This window comes from Gossypium hirsutum, chromosome D09 (assembly GCF_007990345.1).
Source record: "Gossypium hirsutum isolate 1008001.06 chromosome D09, Gossypium_hirsutum_v2.1, whole genome shotgun sequence".
NCBI lineage: Eukaryota > Viridiplantae > Streptophyta > Magnoliopsida > Malvales > Malvaceae > Gossypium > Gossypium hirsutum.
Genome location: NC_053445.1, coordinates 45493160 through 45511161, shown reverse-complemented (window position 1 = coordinate 45511161; position 18002 = coordinate 45493160). Strand labels below are relative to the sequence as shown.

The window sequence follows — 18002 nt, the reverse complement described above, 5'->3', positions numbered from 1 at the left end:
GCGATTAATTTTAATAAACTTTTTTTTTACGATTTAGTCTTTGTACCACAATAACTAACCGGTCAATAAAATTATCAGATTAAAAATTATTAGGACACAATAAATGACTCGTAAATATTAATAAGTAATATTTACAGACTCGATTGTCGAAAAATGGGATTCCGAAACCATTGTTTTCTGTACCATCAAAAACGAGTTGTTACATCATTCCAATTTGAATGTGTTTATGTCATGTTGTTGTGCCCAAACGAGTTTAAACATTGTAATGCTTCGATTCATGTTGAGATGATATGATAATGTTTGGGTATATTTAAAGTGTTTTTAAGTCAGTTTTTGGCTTTAGGGGTCGTGGTTTCAGAACTTGGGCTCAACGGTATTAACACAAGTGAGGTAGAATGCCTTAATACGTTGCCTGGAGACTTGTATCGATACATCTAGGCACTTTTACCACAACAAGTGCCTCAGACTCAAGCAATTGCACTGTTTTGAGTCGTTTTGACTTTCTGTGATTCATTTTGAGTCTCAAGCACCTCTGACCACTCCCAAACATCTTCAAAATTATTTTAAATTTTCTCTAAAGGCTTTTAATTGCTCTAAACTTGGGTTAATGACTTTATAAAAATGTTTTAAAAATTCAAGTTTAGTAAAATTCATATTTCTCTCAACCCGAAAGACCTTGATTGAAGCTGATAAGCCTCAAACATTTGGTTTATGATCTAAACGGGTCCTAACATGTATTCAATGACACAAAATGATTTCAAAATTGTATATTACACTCTCTCTTTTTTTTTTAACATTGGAAACTCTTTTAAAGAAAATCTATAAAGTTGCCAAATGGTGCTTTATCAAAAAAAAAATTGACTATGAATTGTAAAGTACTCCAATGGCACCTCCCAATTATATTGTACATTGAAACAGATAAAAGACTTTTACATTTTCCAACTATACTCAATTAGACTCATACTATGGTTTACAAGAGCTTAATACAAATCATGGATGATTCATCACTTATTTCTTCCATTTCAGCATAAGAATTCAACTTATTTTAACCAACACAAATTATAGCAATATATTTTTCACAATAAATTCATTATCAATATGTAACAATTCTCAACAATTTAAATCATCCATGCAAAGCATGATATCAACTCACCTCAAATCCAGTAAGGTTTGACTAACTCTTCAATTTCCATAGCAAAATGTCATTTTTTGAACACTTTAATTAAAATTTGTGAATGGAATTTTAGTTCGACTAGCATGAATATTGTTGTCAATGCAGGAAGACGTGAGTTCGAATTCGCTGAAACGCATTATCCTCCTATTTATTAGTTGGGGAGGGGTTATAAGTAGTTCTAGGCATTGTGTAAAAAAGAATAGATATAATCAAAACCTATGATAAAATTGTTAAAAAAAATTAATAGCTCATTTTAAACCTTTAAATTTATTACTGTTTTTATATATAAATATGCATATCAAATACCTTAATCTAAGTCTCATACCTAATCCATTATTGGTGCATTTTAATTACCATTGAGACTTGCAACAAATTCCTTAATTTAATCCATATTTATTAATGAAGTTTTAGCTTGAGACCCATACTTAATTATCCTTATATTGTTATTTTATCTATTTCAATTTAACAAGGGATATCAATACAAAACCTTGATTAAATCTTCCTACAAGCTCAAAGCCAAAGCTTAATCCATCTCCTTCCTTTTACCCTTTCCCACTCCTTTCCCCTTGCTTTAAACCAACCCAAATTATTGCTACTATAAAATTAACATGAATGCTTAACTCTCTTCTCTCCCATTCCAAAGGCTCCAAAGCCTAAACATGATTTTGAAACTCTATCCTCTTTTTATAAAATTTAAGCTAAATACATGAATGTAAGTTAGAATAAAAGAAATTCTCACCTTTCAACTCCTTTACCCCATACCCAACTTCACCCAATTTTTCTTTAATTGAAGTTTACCTTGCATAAATTAAACTTTCACTAAATTCCCAACTTGAATTTCAATGAAAGTGATGTAAGGGGAAAATAATCAAATCTTCACTTTTCTTTCTCTTCTTTTGAGCTTGGAAATCTTTCCAAATTACAAGAAAATGGAGATTACCTACACTGTTTGGTTATGCTTCCCAAGCTCTCTCTATTCTTTCCCACTTTCTTCTCTTCTCCCTATTAGCCGTGAGAATGAATGAAGAAGCTTCCAATGGTTTCTTCAATTTTTCATTTAGTTAACATCATTTGGTGGAGATGGCCCTCTTCACTAATCCTAATTAATTATGGTGCAATTGCACCATGCTCCTTGGATCATTTACCATTTATATCCTTCCAATTCATTAATACTTCCAATTAAATTACTCAACCAAGATTTGGTGGAGTTCTAAGTGTCCAACGCCTTTGATTGAACTCTCCACTATCTTCAATCCTCATAGGTCCTTTGATCAATCACTAACCGTATCTTCTCAATTTCTTTTTCTCTCTCCCTTTTGTATTTCTCCCTATGAAATGGTGAGAAAAATCTCTTAGAAGCATTCTTCTTTTCCTTTAATTAATTCTCATTACCACCCATCATGTTAAAATCAATGGATGGGATTTACTTAAGTAATTTCTTAGTGGAAATCAACAGCACATGCATGTGGCCATTCCACTTAACATATATTCTTTTTGGTAAATTACTTGTAAGGACTAGTTCCAATTACTCAACTAACCCCTTTCTGTTTCATATCAATTTAACTTTTCCTCCTACTTTACTTTCCTTTATAATTAAGTCCATAGATCAATTAGCTATTCATAATTCAATTCTATTTTCGGTAATTTTCTGGTGTCACGTTTAATTAATATTTAAAATACAATTATTACAATGCTCGTTCTTAAGAATTTAATTAGCTAAACCCTCGATTTGACACTATTTACAACACTAAAAATTTTAGGGCGTCACATTTTATGCTAAAGAGGTTCTTAAATTTGGGGGTTGCATGAGAATTTCTTTGATGGTAATTACACTCGTTGCATCAATTGGCTTGAAAATGCTATGATTCATGGTTATTTTAGTTTTATTGTTCTGTTAAGTTAGATTTGAAACAAGCTTAATGAGTTCATAATGCAGGAAAAGATAACTCCTCCTAGAATGACTTTTGAACATGCTTGAACTTTGCATATTGATTTCTATTTACATAATTTTGCTCGTGACCCAATTCTTCTTAGGATGTGGTGGATTGTGAAGTGGGAATGTGGATGGTGCTTGTGTTAAGAAGGATCATAGTGGTGAAGTCGGCATTGTATCGAGAAACGCAAACGATTTTGTTCTTGAGACCTTTTGGAACCACTCAGAAGGGAAAACTTAATAGCTTTGCACTCAAATTTGCCAAGGACAGAGGCTATTCAGATATTGTGATTGAGGGCCACTCCATTATTGTGATCTACAAGCTCTGGCACTGGTTTATCCTTACTTGCGTTCACCTTTTAGAGGCTCACAACATCATTAGTACTTCCACTTCCACTTCTATTTCATTTTCTTTTATTAGTAGATTTGGTAACTCTATTGTGTTCCTTGATTATGTAATGCGTGACAGATGCTGCATGAATTTTCTAACCTTAAAAGGAATCCTCTGTTATATTTTAGGCCAAGATTAGCCATTGTATTTGTAGAGTTTCGCTCTTTATTCGCCCTCCACATTCCCATCTTCTATACAATATATAGCTCCCCTTATCTCTCACTCAACTCCAAACTATATATCTTAACCCCTATATTATAGTAGTATTTTAGGCCGTTTACTGTTTGTTGCTGGTCTTTCTTTGTAATTAGTGACTAGACCTGCGGCCTGGCCTGATCGAAAAGTGAGAAAGTTTGCGGAAAAACATAGATCCGAAAAATGGGTTTGAGCAAAAATAAGGCCTATTTAAAAAATAGATTAGGTCTTTTTGGCCTGGTTGGGCCGTATTCATAAAAAAACAAAAAAAATTGCTATTTTTTGTTATTTTAATGCTATTTTTTACTGTTTTCTTCCTATTTTGGTATCATTTCACTATTATGCTACTACTATTTTGTTGTTATTATTTGTATATTGTATAACACTTGTTTTATTGTTAATTTTGTTATTATTTTAGTGGCATTTGCTTATTAAGTTGCATCTATTTTAGTGTTATTTAAGTATACATATTTTTTAAATTTATTTTTAATTTGTTGAGAAATATTTATTTTAATATTTTTAGTATTTTTGATATATTATATATATTTAAAAATTATATAAAAAATTAATACGGATGAATCGAGCCAAAATTTTAGTATTTTTATCCAGACTATATTTAAGTAAAATTTAAATCCATTTTTTGAGTCGAACCTAACCCAAACCTAATAAATGGGCCTAAATCTTTTTATTGGGCCTGAACCACCCATTAACACCTTTGGTAATGACTCAGTATCTGAAATATAAATCATTTTGTCTTTACCTAAACCACTAAAAACTAATAAAAAGCCTTTTTCCTTTTCCTTTTCTTTTTTAATTAAATTATTTAACACCGTATAAAAATTGAAAAACTAAATGCGTACAATATTTTCTTCCATACTTATCCCCATATTTGAATAATATAAACGGTAACGTTCTATCTCAAAAAAAAAAAGAAAAAAGGTCACAAGACGTCCCGAATTTCATATTAACCAAAACAAAATAATTTGAGAAATAATTATAAAAAAGGAAAATTAACAATAAAAAAAAGTTATTTATCCCTTTTAATTTCGAGATTGAGTAAATTAATCTCTCTTAAATTGAAGGTTTAATTTTTTATTTTATCAATTATTTTTTATACAATTAACGAAAACTATTAACTATTGTGGTTAATTATTTTTAATTGTCCGGACTAAACTATTAAAATTTGTTTGGGATTAATTTACTTAATGTTAGAATTGTGAGGGAATGAAGTTTACCAAAGATTATCTAAGTGGTTTAAATTGCCATTCCTCTTGTAAAAAAAGGAAAAAGAAAGAAAGAAAAGAAAATCTTTTTTGGCCTTTTAGTTATATTGAAATCCGTAGAATATTCTATGTAAGCTTTATCCATAAGTTTCTGAAAGAAGATGACATGTTTCCCTGTTCAGCAATTGACAGCTTCCGGTGATGACCTCATCTTCTTCATCATTGGTCCAGTGGCTGTTTGAGTGGACATCATCTACCCACCCACTCCAATGCTTATAACGTCTCTCACTCCAAAAGATAAGCCTTTTTTCCTTTAAAAGAGATTAATACATTAATCAAATTGTGGGGAAAGAGACATTGAACCAGTTGAGTTTCGCCGACAAAGCTGAACTACATAACTTGGAATTTAATTGGTGCTACCCAAATGAATAATAGAAAGAATTTCTGGAAACAGTGGGATATATCAACTCGCAGTGAAGTGTGCAAATTTAATTGAAGCAAGCTTAGCAAAATGTTAGAAACTAAAAACCTCGGCGATTTAACCCAAAGGAAATAAAAATGAAAAACACCCCTCAAATCAGAACAAGCAAATTCAACATCTTTAATCAGGTACACAACATATCATTAAAATCCAGAATGTATCTACTTTTTTCAGCTAATCAAAATTTACACATTTTTCTTAATTTATATATATTTACTTTCTTATATTTTTAAATTTTTTTATACATGTCTACTTTTTACATTTTATTTTTAGATATTCTATATATTGAAAATAAATAATTATATAATACAATCTTAATCTATCACATCATTTTCTTTTAGTGTGGCCATTTGTATGATGCCAAATTCAATGATTAATCTGAAAAACAATTCACAGATTAAATTTTAAAAATTTACCATAAATATATCCTTATCCCTTAAACAAAAATAATTTTAATTTGAATAAACCTTACAGCAAATTTGATGGTTTTGCTTGGTAATTTCAGTTGTATTGTCTGATTTTTTTTAATATTACGATGAAATATATGAATTTAATTTTTTTATGCCTTTAAATGCCAACTATTTTGTCTTTATTTGCTTTTTTTTAATTATCCTACAAATAAGGTCTTGTTATTTGTCTTGATAAATTACATTTTAAGTAATTGAATTTATATTAAAATTATTTTAGTTAATAACTAAAATATAAGTACGGAATATAATTACATTGTCAATAGATTTTTTTTAAAAAATAAAATAATTATAAAATATAATTAAAATATTAAATATTAAAAAAGTTAAATATTTTTATTATATTATTACATCTTAAAGATAAATAACATCATTTTAAATTCACTTTGAGATATTTTTCACTTTATTGATAATATAAATTCATTAAAACATTTATTTATATGAAACAAACATCTTTATTCAATATTCGTATAACATATAATAAAGGGGTAAGGGGTCAATTATTCAGTTACAAGTTCCTATGGTGGCCATTTTGTACTTATCACATTGAATCAGTGGACACCTTCAAACAGTGGTTTTTCAAAAATTTAAAACCCTCCAACACCCCACCCACAATAAAACACAAAACCACGCTTACACAACTAACCACTGCATAGCCTTAGATGCTGAACCACCACGTGTACTTATCCCTCAATATAGTCCTTAAGCAATATTGTAAATATTGGGTTGTTGAACTCCATACTTACATATAAACAAAATATTTAAATATTTTTTAACAGCCGTTGATTTTTTTTTCCTTTTAACGGTTTGATTTATATTCCATTTTATATCATCGGTTCAATTGGACGATCCAATTCGCTTTAAGTATCGTTGTCTTTCAATTAAAATTGTGCCCCAATGTTTATTTTATATTATAGGATAAATCTTATTATTCATTTTAACTTGATGGGATGAAACAGTTGAGTCAACATATTCTCGATGAAGATTAAGTCACCTAATGTCCAAATGGTCTTCTCGAAATGGTGAACTCACAATTGACTCCTCAACTTTTTGGTGACAAATATATTATTTGAACATTTTTTTAACTTGCCACGTATCTTGACATGAGTAGAGATATAATAATTATAAATAAAAAAATAATGCCGTCATTATATATATGACAAAATAGTGTCATATTAATAATGAAATATAAAGAGTCAATTCACTGATAAAAGAGTTTAGATCAAATTAAATGAATGTATAAAATTTTTTGCCTAAACCTATTATTATAACTTAAATAGGAAACGTCAAAATATGATTTAATGACACAATTTTAATGGAGACACCATTTATTACTTTATCTTACAATGATCAATTTTAATATTTTTTATAGAGAAGCCACAATGCAATTAGGATATATTAAAATGACTGTTATGTTATTTTCCACCTTTTAATCAAATATAGCTCGACAGCTGCTTACGTGCCAATATATAATGGAATTTAAGGACCCACTTTTACAACGTTACCGTTGAATTGAGTGACCACACTCTCGTCTCAAGCTTTTCTTTTTTTAACTCTGATTTCGTAGCATGCAATGTAGATTCACGTACGATCATTAGATTCTTCGTGATCCAACGGCTCACGTTTACGTCCTTACTGCGAACCTTCCTGCAGTCTATAACTCTTCAGCTTACTTTATAGTAGTGTCTTTTTGCTACTTTCGTGTCCACTCCCCTCCTCTCTCTCTCTCTCTCCCTCTCTCCCTCTCTCTCTCTCCTTTGCAATGGCGAAATATGCTTCTTCTTCCCGATGGCTTCTTCAAAGCTTAATTTTTACGATTCTATGGACGGTAAGGGCTCAGCTCCCGGGCACATGGGAACTTCTAGTCCCAAATGCCGGCGTAGCCTCCATGCATACGGCGGTTACCCGGTTTAACACGGTTGTTCTTCTGGACCGGACCAACATCGGACCTTCCCGTAAAATGCTTCCGAAAGGCCACTGCCGTATCGACTCGAACGACGTCGTACTTAAAAAGGATTGCTTCGCTCATTCCGTCGTTTTGGATCTGCAAACCAACCAAATCCGGCCGTTGATGATACTCACCGACACTTGGTGTTCATCGGGACAGTTCCTCCCCGACGGAACACTTGTACAAACTGGAGGAGACTTGGACGGGTTTAAAAAGATCCGGAAATTCGAACCGTGTGAACCTGGAGAGTTTTGCGATTGGGTGGAGCTGAAAGACGTGGAGTTAGCTAATGGCCGATGGTATGCAACGAACCAAATATTACCGGACGGAACGGTAATTATCGTCGGAGGGAGAGGAACGAACACCGTCGAGTACTATCCGCCGAGGAAAAACAAGAACGGCGCAATTGAACTGAAATTCTTAGCTGACGTGGAAGATAACCAAATGGACAACTTATACCCTTACGTCCACCTCCTTCCCAACGGTCACCTTTTCATCTTTGCCAATAATAAAGCGGTGATGTACGATCACGAGGGCAATAGAGTAATTCGAGATTACCCAGCATTATCGGGGGGCCCACGGAATTATCCCTCAGCTGGATCGTCGGTGATGTTAGCCCTTGAAGGGGATTTTTCAACGGCTGTGATTGTCATCTGCGGTGGAGCTCAATACGGAGCTTTCATCGAGAGGAGTACTGATACCCCGGCGCATGGTAGCTGTGGGCGCATTGTAGCCACTGATCCAAAACCGGGTTGGGAGATGGAGGATATGCCATACGGACGGATCATGGGAGATATGGTGATGCTGCCCACAGGTGATACTTTGATCATCAACGGAGCTCAAGCCGGGACCCAAGGGTTTGAGATGGCTTCCAACCCGTGTTTATACCCGGTTCTATACCGACCGGATCAACCAGTTGGTTTACGGTTCATGACTTTAAACCCGGGAACAGTTCCCCGAATGTACCATTCAACCGCCAACTTGTTACCCGATGGGCGGGTTTTAATTGCAGGTAGTAACCCACATTATTTTTACAAATTCGGTGCTGAATTTCCGACGGAATTAAGGCTGGAAACATTTTCACCTGAGTATTTATCCCCGGATCGAGCCAATGTTCGACCGGTAATCGAGGGAATTCCCGAGACGGTACGTTATGGCGAGGCGTTCGATGTATTTGTGTCGGTTTCACTACCGGTCGTGGGAATCATCGAGGTCAATTTCGGGAACGCACCTTTTGCTACACATTCGTTTTCACAAGGTCAGAGATTAGTTAAAATTAACGTTACGCCGTCAGTTCCAGATAGTGGCAGGTACAGGATTAAATGTACAGCACCACCAAATGGAGCGGTTGCTCCGCTAGGTTATTATATGGTTTTTGCTGTTAACCAAGGGGTTCCAAGTGTCGCTCGTTGGGTTCATTTAGTTGCTTAAATTGTTTAGTCGTATTGCAAAGATTTGCAATTGTATTAACTTTTCCAAGTCTTAAAATTCTCAACTGTTTATATACAAAAATGTAGTAATTTTTTGTGTTGACATTAATACAAGACTAAGGAGTGAAGTTGCATACTAAATATTTGGATTAAATTAAAAATTCTCTATTTTGCATCCATTTTTATTTTTAAATTGAGAATGAAAAATGGAAACTAAAGTAGTTTTGATCGTATGGCTTGGGTAAATGCTACAGTATCTTACTTGCACAAGTTTTTACTGTAATGGGGCTGGACACTGATATTGTTGCATAAAGGCAACGGATTTCTTGCATTTATTTGTACCCAACTAAAAGGAAAAGGACTTGGGAAATTCAATAAATGCTTTTTCATAACAGTCCTTAGTATACAATTACTAGCCAAAGGATTTCTTGCATCTATTTTGTTGTCTTACTAACTAGTCATCTCTAAACCTTGTAACATTTAGTGCAACGACCCAAACCTTAATTTGATCTGAAAAAGAAAATGGACAAATTCAAGTTGATTTACTGATAGAAAGATATTACAAGCTGATACAAGCAACAAATTGAGCTTTACTACTACGCTACAATCTCATAACTTGCCTTGATTGAAGACTAGGAAACACTAAACAATAGCACCAATATCTTTATTTATGTGAAGACACAATGAGTTATTAATGTTAAGCCATGGATCCAGCAGCATCATGGTCATCTTCATTGCAATTAGCGACAGCCAAGCTCTGGACATTTTTGTAAGAGTAACGCTTTGCCACGAAAACAAAGAGGAGCAAGTTCGCCATGGTCATAATTGCCAATAGCCAGTAAAAATTGTCTAAGCGGCTGCTGTTCAAGTCTTTGCCGAACCAGCTCTTCCCTCCCTTCTCAGTGACGTGATCAACGAGCGTTATGAGCAGGCTGCTAAGGAAGTTTGCAGCTCCAATCACGCTGAGGTAAAATGCAATGCCTAAGCTTCTCATGGAATCAGGTACTTGGTCATAAAAATACTCTTGCAAGCCCACCAGGGCGAATCCATCTCCTGCACCGATGATGAGGAACTGGGGTGCTAACCAGAATACACTCATTGAGAGGGAGCCATTCACTGGGTCCTTTTTGACTGCACCTAATCTCTTTTTCTCCACAAGGGCTGCAACTATCATTGTAGCGATTGAGAAAAGCATCCCAATGCCAATCCTCTGGAGGATTTTGATGCCTCGTTCGTTTCCAGTTGCTTTCCTTAGTATTGGTACGAGGATCTTTTCATATATGATTACCGACGTTATCATTCCAATGGCGGCTAGAGAGTAAATGGAGGCTGGTGGGATGAGAAAACCGCCAATGTTACGGTTCATAACGACACCTTGTTTGATGAAGAATGTGGCAGCTTGGGCTACGCAGATTCCAAAGGGTAATGTTGCTAGCCATATGGGAATCATGTTGAGAACAAGTTTCATCTCCTCAACCTTGGTCACTGTTACAAGTCTCCATGGATCCTGTTTCTCAAATGAATTCTCCTTCTCCTCAACAATGGCTGCTCTATCAAGGAACCTGAGAGGCACAGCGCATCAGTAAAATTATAAAGAGGAATGGAAATCAATATAAAAGTCTTAAAAGTGTTTTTTTTCCCTATCTTACTTAAGTTTCTTGGTGTGACACAGAAGCCTCCCCTGAGCCTTTTGGGAGTTGGGAACTTCATACAAATCCGCAGGATTGGAGGGGTGGGGCAATTTTCTTTTAGAAATGGCAGCTACTAAAACCTGTAACATTGGAGTTAAGGGGCTTCCCGATGGCATCCTGTAACGATAATACGGCCTGCCAATGATGAAGATTAACAGCGACGAAGCCATTACTACAGTGAGAATAATATCCGCAATGCCCCAATTGACATGGTCTTGAACGTATACAATTACAGTGACGCCCAATAAGAGTCCAGAGCAAAGACCAGAGTTCCACCAGTTGAAGAAAGACATCTTGTTCTTTCTCTCCTGTGGGTGATCATCGTCGAACTGGTCAGCTCCAAAGCTCTCCAATGACGGTTTATGGCCTCCCGTTCCAATGGAGATCAAGTATATGGCAAGGAAAAAGGCCACTTCATGAGCCTTCCTTGGCTCAGCACACACATCACCCTCGCATGCTTTTAAGCTTGGTACAAACCAGGACATTGTCAACAGAATCAATCCCTGTTTATTACAGAGTGGTTAATCCCGAATCAAAATGATGGAAAGTGGAAGAGAAATGGGAGTAGGATGTATAATTACCAAAAGGTAGACAATGGTAGAACAAAGAACAGTAAAAAAGCGGCCCAAGTAAGCATCAGCAATGAAACCTCCAAACAATGGCATCAAGGTGGTGACACCAGCCCAGTAGTTGACACTCCTCGCTGCAGTTTTGAGGTCTTGGTGAATCACCTTGGTGAGGTAAATGATTAAACTCGTTGCTATCCCAAAGTAACTCAGCCTTTCACTAAACTCGATTGCTGCCACCCCCACATGAATCACCACAGTAAAAAAAAAAGAAAAGAAACCTTTCTTATAAAATTTCAACAAAGATTATATTCCATATATCACAATACGACACGAAAAGGAAAATAACAACAATGCTAGCTAACCCTGTTGATATGGACTTTAGGCATTTGTTCTTGTTCTTAACTGCAAATTAGAGGCTACATTTTGACTAAAAAAAAGCAGTAGGGCCTTTGTTTTATAATGATATTTGGGATTGTGACTGTGTGGGTAGACAAGAATAAATCGGTCGACTTAAGAATATCATCAAGATTTCTTGATGTCGACTTATACAAACCCAACAACCAATTAATATATCAACTTGCACCGTTGCTTAAATAAAAAAAATTACAGCCCAAATTAATTATTAAAAAAAAACCCAAAACTGAAAATTTTCAAATACATCGAGATGAAAGCAGCAGTGGAAAACAGGACAACCCATTGCATAAAGAAAGTCAAATAATAGTGCTACTCCCACTGATCTCTTAATTAGGGTTTATGGTTCATTCAAGCTATATCGGTGTACGAGATTTCCTAAACCCCTTCTCTGGTGATGAGCAGATTACTAGGATGAAGCCGGGGCATCTGACACCAGCACTCATATTATTCAGTGAGTGCTGCAATGGGCCCCTCTCCCACCTTCACCCTTGTTTTTGTTTTTTTGTTGCCATTATCTCTTATACTTTGTATGTATGCCATTTAGATGCATGGCTAACTTTGTTCCTTCATGGAAAACTACTCCTAGATTTGTATTAAGGCCAGTTGGATGAGAATCATGTAAAACTGACTTTCCAATAATTACTTCTATTCTCTCTCTTTCTTTTTCTTTAATACAATTTCTACACCATCACTCAATACTCTCAAGAACTATCACGCGGTACTAAATGAATTAATACTCAATCCTCACAAATATTTATAACAGTTATATATATATGTTGTAATCCATGGTTTTTAACAGTCGACCATTGATTCGTTTGCAAACTTATTTATCACTTACTATAAATACCAATAGTATATATACATATATTTATGCAACTTCACACGTTGACATATAATCTCGTATGTAGAGTTTAAAAACTCAGGGTAAGGGATGAGTTGATGCATTTAATAGGAATCTGAAAAAGTAGTTATGTAGGGTGGACTAGTGTCGTCGTTGGAGTTATCTTGTAAAAACTGACTTTATAGGTGTCAAGTAGTGATGTAACGTCATTGGCTTAGCATGCAACAACAGCTAAATGAAACAGAAAGAAAAAGAAGAAGAAGAAAATGCATGCTTGAAAACGTTTTCATGGCAACCTTACCGATGATAAAGAGAGAAGCTTTCCAAGCACCAGTGGAAGCTCGAAGGGGAAGTCTTCCTTTATGATCAACAGAAGAATCATAAACCCATTTCTCGTCATCGTCATGATCATCAGTAACATTAATATTTCTCATTTCATTTCCTTTTGTCTGCTCCATTTTGCTACTTCCCTTGCAGCTCTTATCTCTACCTTAAAGCACAAAGAAAAGCAAAGAAATAATATTTAAGAATTTCCCAATAGTACTATGTTTATGGTTTGATAGTAAAGGAGAGGGAATGGGTGATTTGTGGGAGAAAAGCTATGCCTTGGACCTCCTTTTATAGAGAATATTTGCTTTCTTTATACATGGATAATAAATATTAATTAAATTCATCCCCAACCAAAAAAAAAAAAAGCAGTGACATGGTTATAAAATTCGAGAACTGAAAAATTGATAATATTTGATACATTATCAGTGCATAAGTTTCATGCATCATTAATGAAATACATTAAGTAACATAATAAAGTTGATAAATTTATTTAATTATAATTAAATTTTATTTTTCTTTACATAGCAAAACTTCTCTAATTGGATTTTAAGATTTTTGGCTATCAAACAATTATTTCATTGATTTTCAACAGAAAAAAAAAACAATTTCTTCTTTTCTTGCTTTAATATTTGTTGAACACTTTTAATTCTTATATTTGGCTGTATGATGGATCCGCAGGTGTAACTATTTGGAATTCCTCTCTAAACATTGTTTTTCAACGAAAAGACTGCCAGTATTATTTCATTGGTACCATAAGCAGAATTGTTGCAGCATGCAATGCTTAATTGTTTGTCATAAGCAGTGGAGATATCATAGCCATAAGCACCGTAAATTGAAGCACTATGTACTAGTAGAAGGCTCAGGCAATTCTCAAGATTCTATGATGGATGGATTCATGTGTTCGATGATTAAAAATCAATGAAAAGGGAAAAAATTCCAAACCCCAGATTAAGAGCTGATATCCCAATTCAAAGAAGAAATTGTTAAAACTTTTATTTTGGTAATGATTTAAGAGTTGAAATCTGAATGAAAATTAACCACAAAATAAAATCTCAAATGTGCTGTTGATTAGAAATGGCATCAATACCAATTACATATATTTGTTTTTCATGTCAGTGTCAAATAGCAATAAAAAAAAAGGGGGAAAGTTTACATATATAGAGTACTTGGTGAAATTCTATTTCCGGTATAATATTCCATAATTGAATGCTTATGGTTCAAACAAATTATTTTGTTAAATGTCCCTCTGTCTTTACTCCACCATACATCTTCTTTACTCCACTGTTGCTTTTCTGTGAATATTCTCAAAGTGAATTATATGTGTATATATACACCCTTATCAATGTATAATCTACCATTAATTCTCCCATGCACAAACTTCTGCTTTCAAAGTTTAGTGAAATGTTCAATGATTTAACTCTAGTTTATGTTTTCCTCTTTGCAAAGGACCTTTTAGCCACTCTAAAGTGCTACCTAGCTAGAATAGAAGTGGTGCACATTTTTTTTCCTTTAAAGAAGAAAACAAAAAGAAAAAAAATAATTTTTTTTTGGTGGAAGTAGTAGTTCGATTATCCCCTTTTCTCTTCACCATTATATTCATTATTCTTAGTCTTACTCATGACTATTATAATAATCAATAATCAATAACACTATTCATTAGAAAGGTGATCCACCATTATATATCTTATTATATACTCACATATATTTTATTCATTTTATGATCTAAAATTAATCATGTTCGGATTGATGTGATATCGAAATAAAATTCTTCCAATAATAAATTAATAACGACTTTAAATTTTGAACTTGATCTAAATATCTATAATATTTTAATTGTAATATACAAAAAAAAATGTAATAGAAAAAGAGTTAACGATAAGATTTGAAGTCTATTTGATAATAAAATCTATAGGCCAAATCGTGCTTAAAAAGGAATACAAAAAACTTTAATTAAATGGTATCATTTGATTCATTGAATTGTAAATCTATTTAAATATAAATAGTAAAAAGGCATTAAGATTAGATCCTTTCCGAAGCTTCTACCCCACCCACACATAATTAAATAGTTACCTCAACTATTGGAAAAATTAGTAACATGATCATGTCCGCTCAAAAGAGATGAGACTGCTTCTAATTTAGCCATATTTTGGATAATACCCCTAGTGGCATCCGTTTTTATATGTCACCATTCCTCCAAAGCTTGTAGTTGGTTTATAAAGCCAAAATACCTTTGTCAAAATTATTAATAATCGTTTTAAATAACCTCAACTTACTTCATTGCTGACATATTAGATTCATGATTAAGGTTATGTTGTCATTTTGAGTTATATTAATATTAGGTTTATTTAATTTTATTTTGGAACGATGTTAATATTAAAATTTATTTATGTAATTGTAAGGTTTTTTTTTGTATATTACAAATTAGGGGATTAAGATGTTATTTGCATACTTGAACCCTGAATCTTAAGTTATTAATATAAAAATTGTTGAGTCAAGTTTTTGAAGTGACCTACTAAGTGTTAGTTGGAAGTGGCCATTTCTATCGATCCTGCGACAGTTTAGTAACTTGCTATATTTGGAGTTGGTAATTTATTGAAACAAAATTTTTGGGCTTTGAATTTTATTGATATTGTGAATATATGGAAGCTCAACATTGAAGACCAATTCATTTAAAGCTACTATCCTTGAAGATTGGACTGGACTAGATCGATCAATTGTGGAGAATCAATCGAGATTATATTAAAGACTTCTTTAAAGAATGAATCTCTATTAGTGTGTTATTACTGCTATTTTTAGCTCCTATTATTGAGGGGTTGGATTGTAATTGATCTCTAGTATGTTAGTAAGTCTTAAAAACTTCTATATATTGAGAAACTTGCATAGGTATTGTAAGAGAGCATAAAGAACACTTTATTGTTTATCGAGGAACTTATTTTGTGAGTGCATATGAAGAGTAAACATATTGTGTTTACAACCTAAATTCTCTAAATTCTCAATGGGAGAATTTAGAGATGAGTGTTATAATCTTTAGGTACAACAGTGAGGTCTCTATACTTGAAGATTGATAGAGCGAGGTTCATTTGTTGTATTGTGGACTAAAGATAGTGAAATTACTCACTAAGTTAGGTTTCACAAATGTAAGGAAACCAAACTGTGTAAATAAACCTTTGTGTTCTTTGTTTACTCTATTTACTTGTTCATCACAGTGGCAACCAAAGTGGTCATTGCGGCCTAACACTTCCATTCAACACATACATTTCAAAGCAATTAGCACATATAAGTTCCTACAGAATTTAAACCATTTGTTCTTTTATATTGTTGGCAAATTGCAAATTAATTAATTCAAAGTATTTTTGTTTTAATTTTGATGGTGGAATTCAATTTCTTGAAACAATTTTAAAAGATGGATTGGAAGATTAATCACATTCTATTGAAATCTTAACATGGAAAAACACCAAATGCTTCTTTAAGTGTGTTATGTGTGTTTTACACCTTTATAACATGAGGTTTGTGGTGTCATGAATGTATTTACATGATTATGACAAGGAAACACAATCACACAAAACTTATACGATTAGAAAATGTCATTCGGTGTATATGTTTCTTTGTCTGCTCTTGTGGCACATCTTTGGATCTTTTTCTTTTTCTTATTTCTTCAGTTTTTTGGTGTTTTGTTTTGATATTTAGTTACGATCTATCTAGTTTTAGTCTTCTTGAGGCATTGGATTTGATCTGAAGCCAATGGAGGAAGGAATGACAAAACTAAACATTGATGATGGTGAAGATGAGGCTTGGTTTCTTCCAAGTGATGGGAAAATCATAATTCAATGTATGGATTATGTTTGGTAGGATGTTTTTTAACGGGAAGTGTTGTCCATTTCTCGATCATGACAAATATGATGGCAAATTTATGGCACCCTGTTGGGGGGGTTCAGATTACAAATCTGGGGGATAAACGTTATCATTTCAAGTTTTTTCATGAACTTGATGTGGAACGGGTGGTTAATGGAGCACTGCGGATGTTTAATAATCATCTTTTAGTTATTCATCGTTTACAAAAAAATGAGAATTTGATGCAAATTCTGTTAGTGTACTCTTCTTTTTGGGTTCAAATCCATGATATACCTCCAGGTTATCTTTTGGAGTGTGTGACAAAGCAATTTGGAAATTTTATTGGAAAATTCATTGAGTATGATGCGAAGCAAGCGAGTCGAGGATTTCAAAATTATTTGTGTATTCAAGTACAATTGGGTATACGAAAGCCATTAAAACAATGAAAAAATATGATTTCTCATTCAAGATTCGTTTATGCAAATTTTTGATATGAGAAACTTACGTTCTTTTTCTTTTGTGTGGTTGTTTAGGCCATGGTGATAGCTTTTGTCTCATTTGCTTGAATCAAGGAAGTAAGGAGTTGGAGTGTGGATGAGACCTTTCGTTGAAAACGCAACCAAAAATGGGCCATTATGATGACCAGCGTGTGGCTTCGAGAAGCGGGTGATGCAAAATTTATGAGAGCCAATTTAGGAAAGCAAGCAGGAGAGCAAAATCTATGGACTAAAAATAGGTGAGAATCGTGGCAGATCATAAACCCAATCTTAGGTTTTAATTTGGAGGGATCTTCAAATAAATAGGACGTGGGAGTGGCGAGATCTTTAGGTGGGCCAACCTAGGTACAAATGGAACATGATTTGGAGGAAAGCCTGTTAGAAAATGTTGATGTGAAGAAAAGGTTTTATTTGGATAGGTCGAATTCCAATATTTCTAAAAATTAAGATTTTTTAAAATTTAATGATGAAAGTGAAAATGCTTGTTTAAACAGATATCGGCAACTGCCAGTAGGCAAGCCGATTGGAAGTAATAAAAATTTTGAGTTGGAACGTTCGTGGTTTAAAGAATTTAGGGACAGGTCGAA

General features: G+C 33.7%; 2 protein-coding genes across 2 annotated transcripts; one reads left to right on the top strand and one right to left on the bottom strand.

The window, feature by feature from the left end:
• Window positions 1-7552: 7552 nt before the first annotated feature.
• Window positions 7553-9383, top strand: LOC107891082 (aldehyde oxidase GLOX). Its single transcript, XM_016815733.2, has one exon. It carries the CDS (start codon window positions 7627-7629, stop codon window positions 9241-9243), a length of 1617 nt encoding a protein of 538 aa, XP_016671222.2. The 5' UTR covers window positions 7553-7626; the 3' UTR covers window positions 9244-9383.
• A 382-nt stretch (window positions 9384-9765) lies between these two features.
• On the bottom strand, window positions 9766-13353 carry LOC107892502 (protein NRT1/ PTR FAMILY 5.6). The gene is made up of 4 exons (XM_016817578.2): window positions 13059-13353; window positions 11515-11732; window positions 10892-11436; window positions 9766-10804 (listed from the first exon to the last, which is right to left on the bottom strand). The coding sequence occupies exons 1-4, from the start codon at window positions 13213-13215 to the stop codon at window positions 9940-9942; spliced, it is 1785 nt and encodes a 594-aa protein (XP_016673067.2). The 5' UTR covers window positions 13216-13353; the 3' UTR covers window positions 9766-9939.
• Window positions 13354-18002: the final 4649 nt, after the last annotated feature.

Excerpts from the sequence above, each read along its gene's own strand:
- LOC107891082 (XM_016815733.2), top strand. The coding sequence starts at position 7,627 with ATGGCGAAATATGCTTCTTCTTCCCGATGGCTTCTTCAAAGCTTAATT.
- LOC107892502 (XM_016817578.2), bottom strand. The coding sequence starts at position 13,215 with ATGGAGCAGACAAAAGGAAATGAAATGAGAAATATTAATGTTACTGAT. Across the intron at positions 11,733-13,058 it reads AGCTTCTCTCTTTATCATCG|CAATCGAGTTTAGTGAAAGG; the intron begins GTAAGGTTGCCA and ends TGGGGGTGGCAG. Across the intron at positions 10,805-10,891 it reads TGTCACACCAAGAAACTTAA|GTTCCTTGATAGAGCAGCCA; the intron begins GTAAGATAGGGA and ends TGTGCCTCTCAG.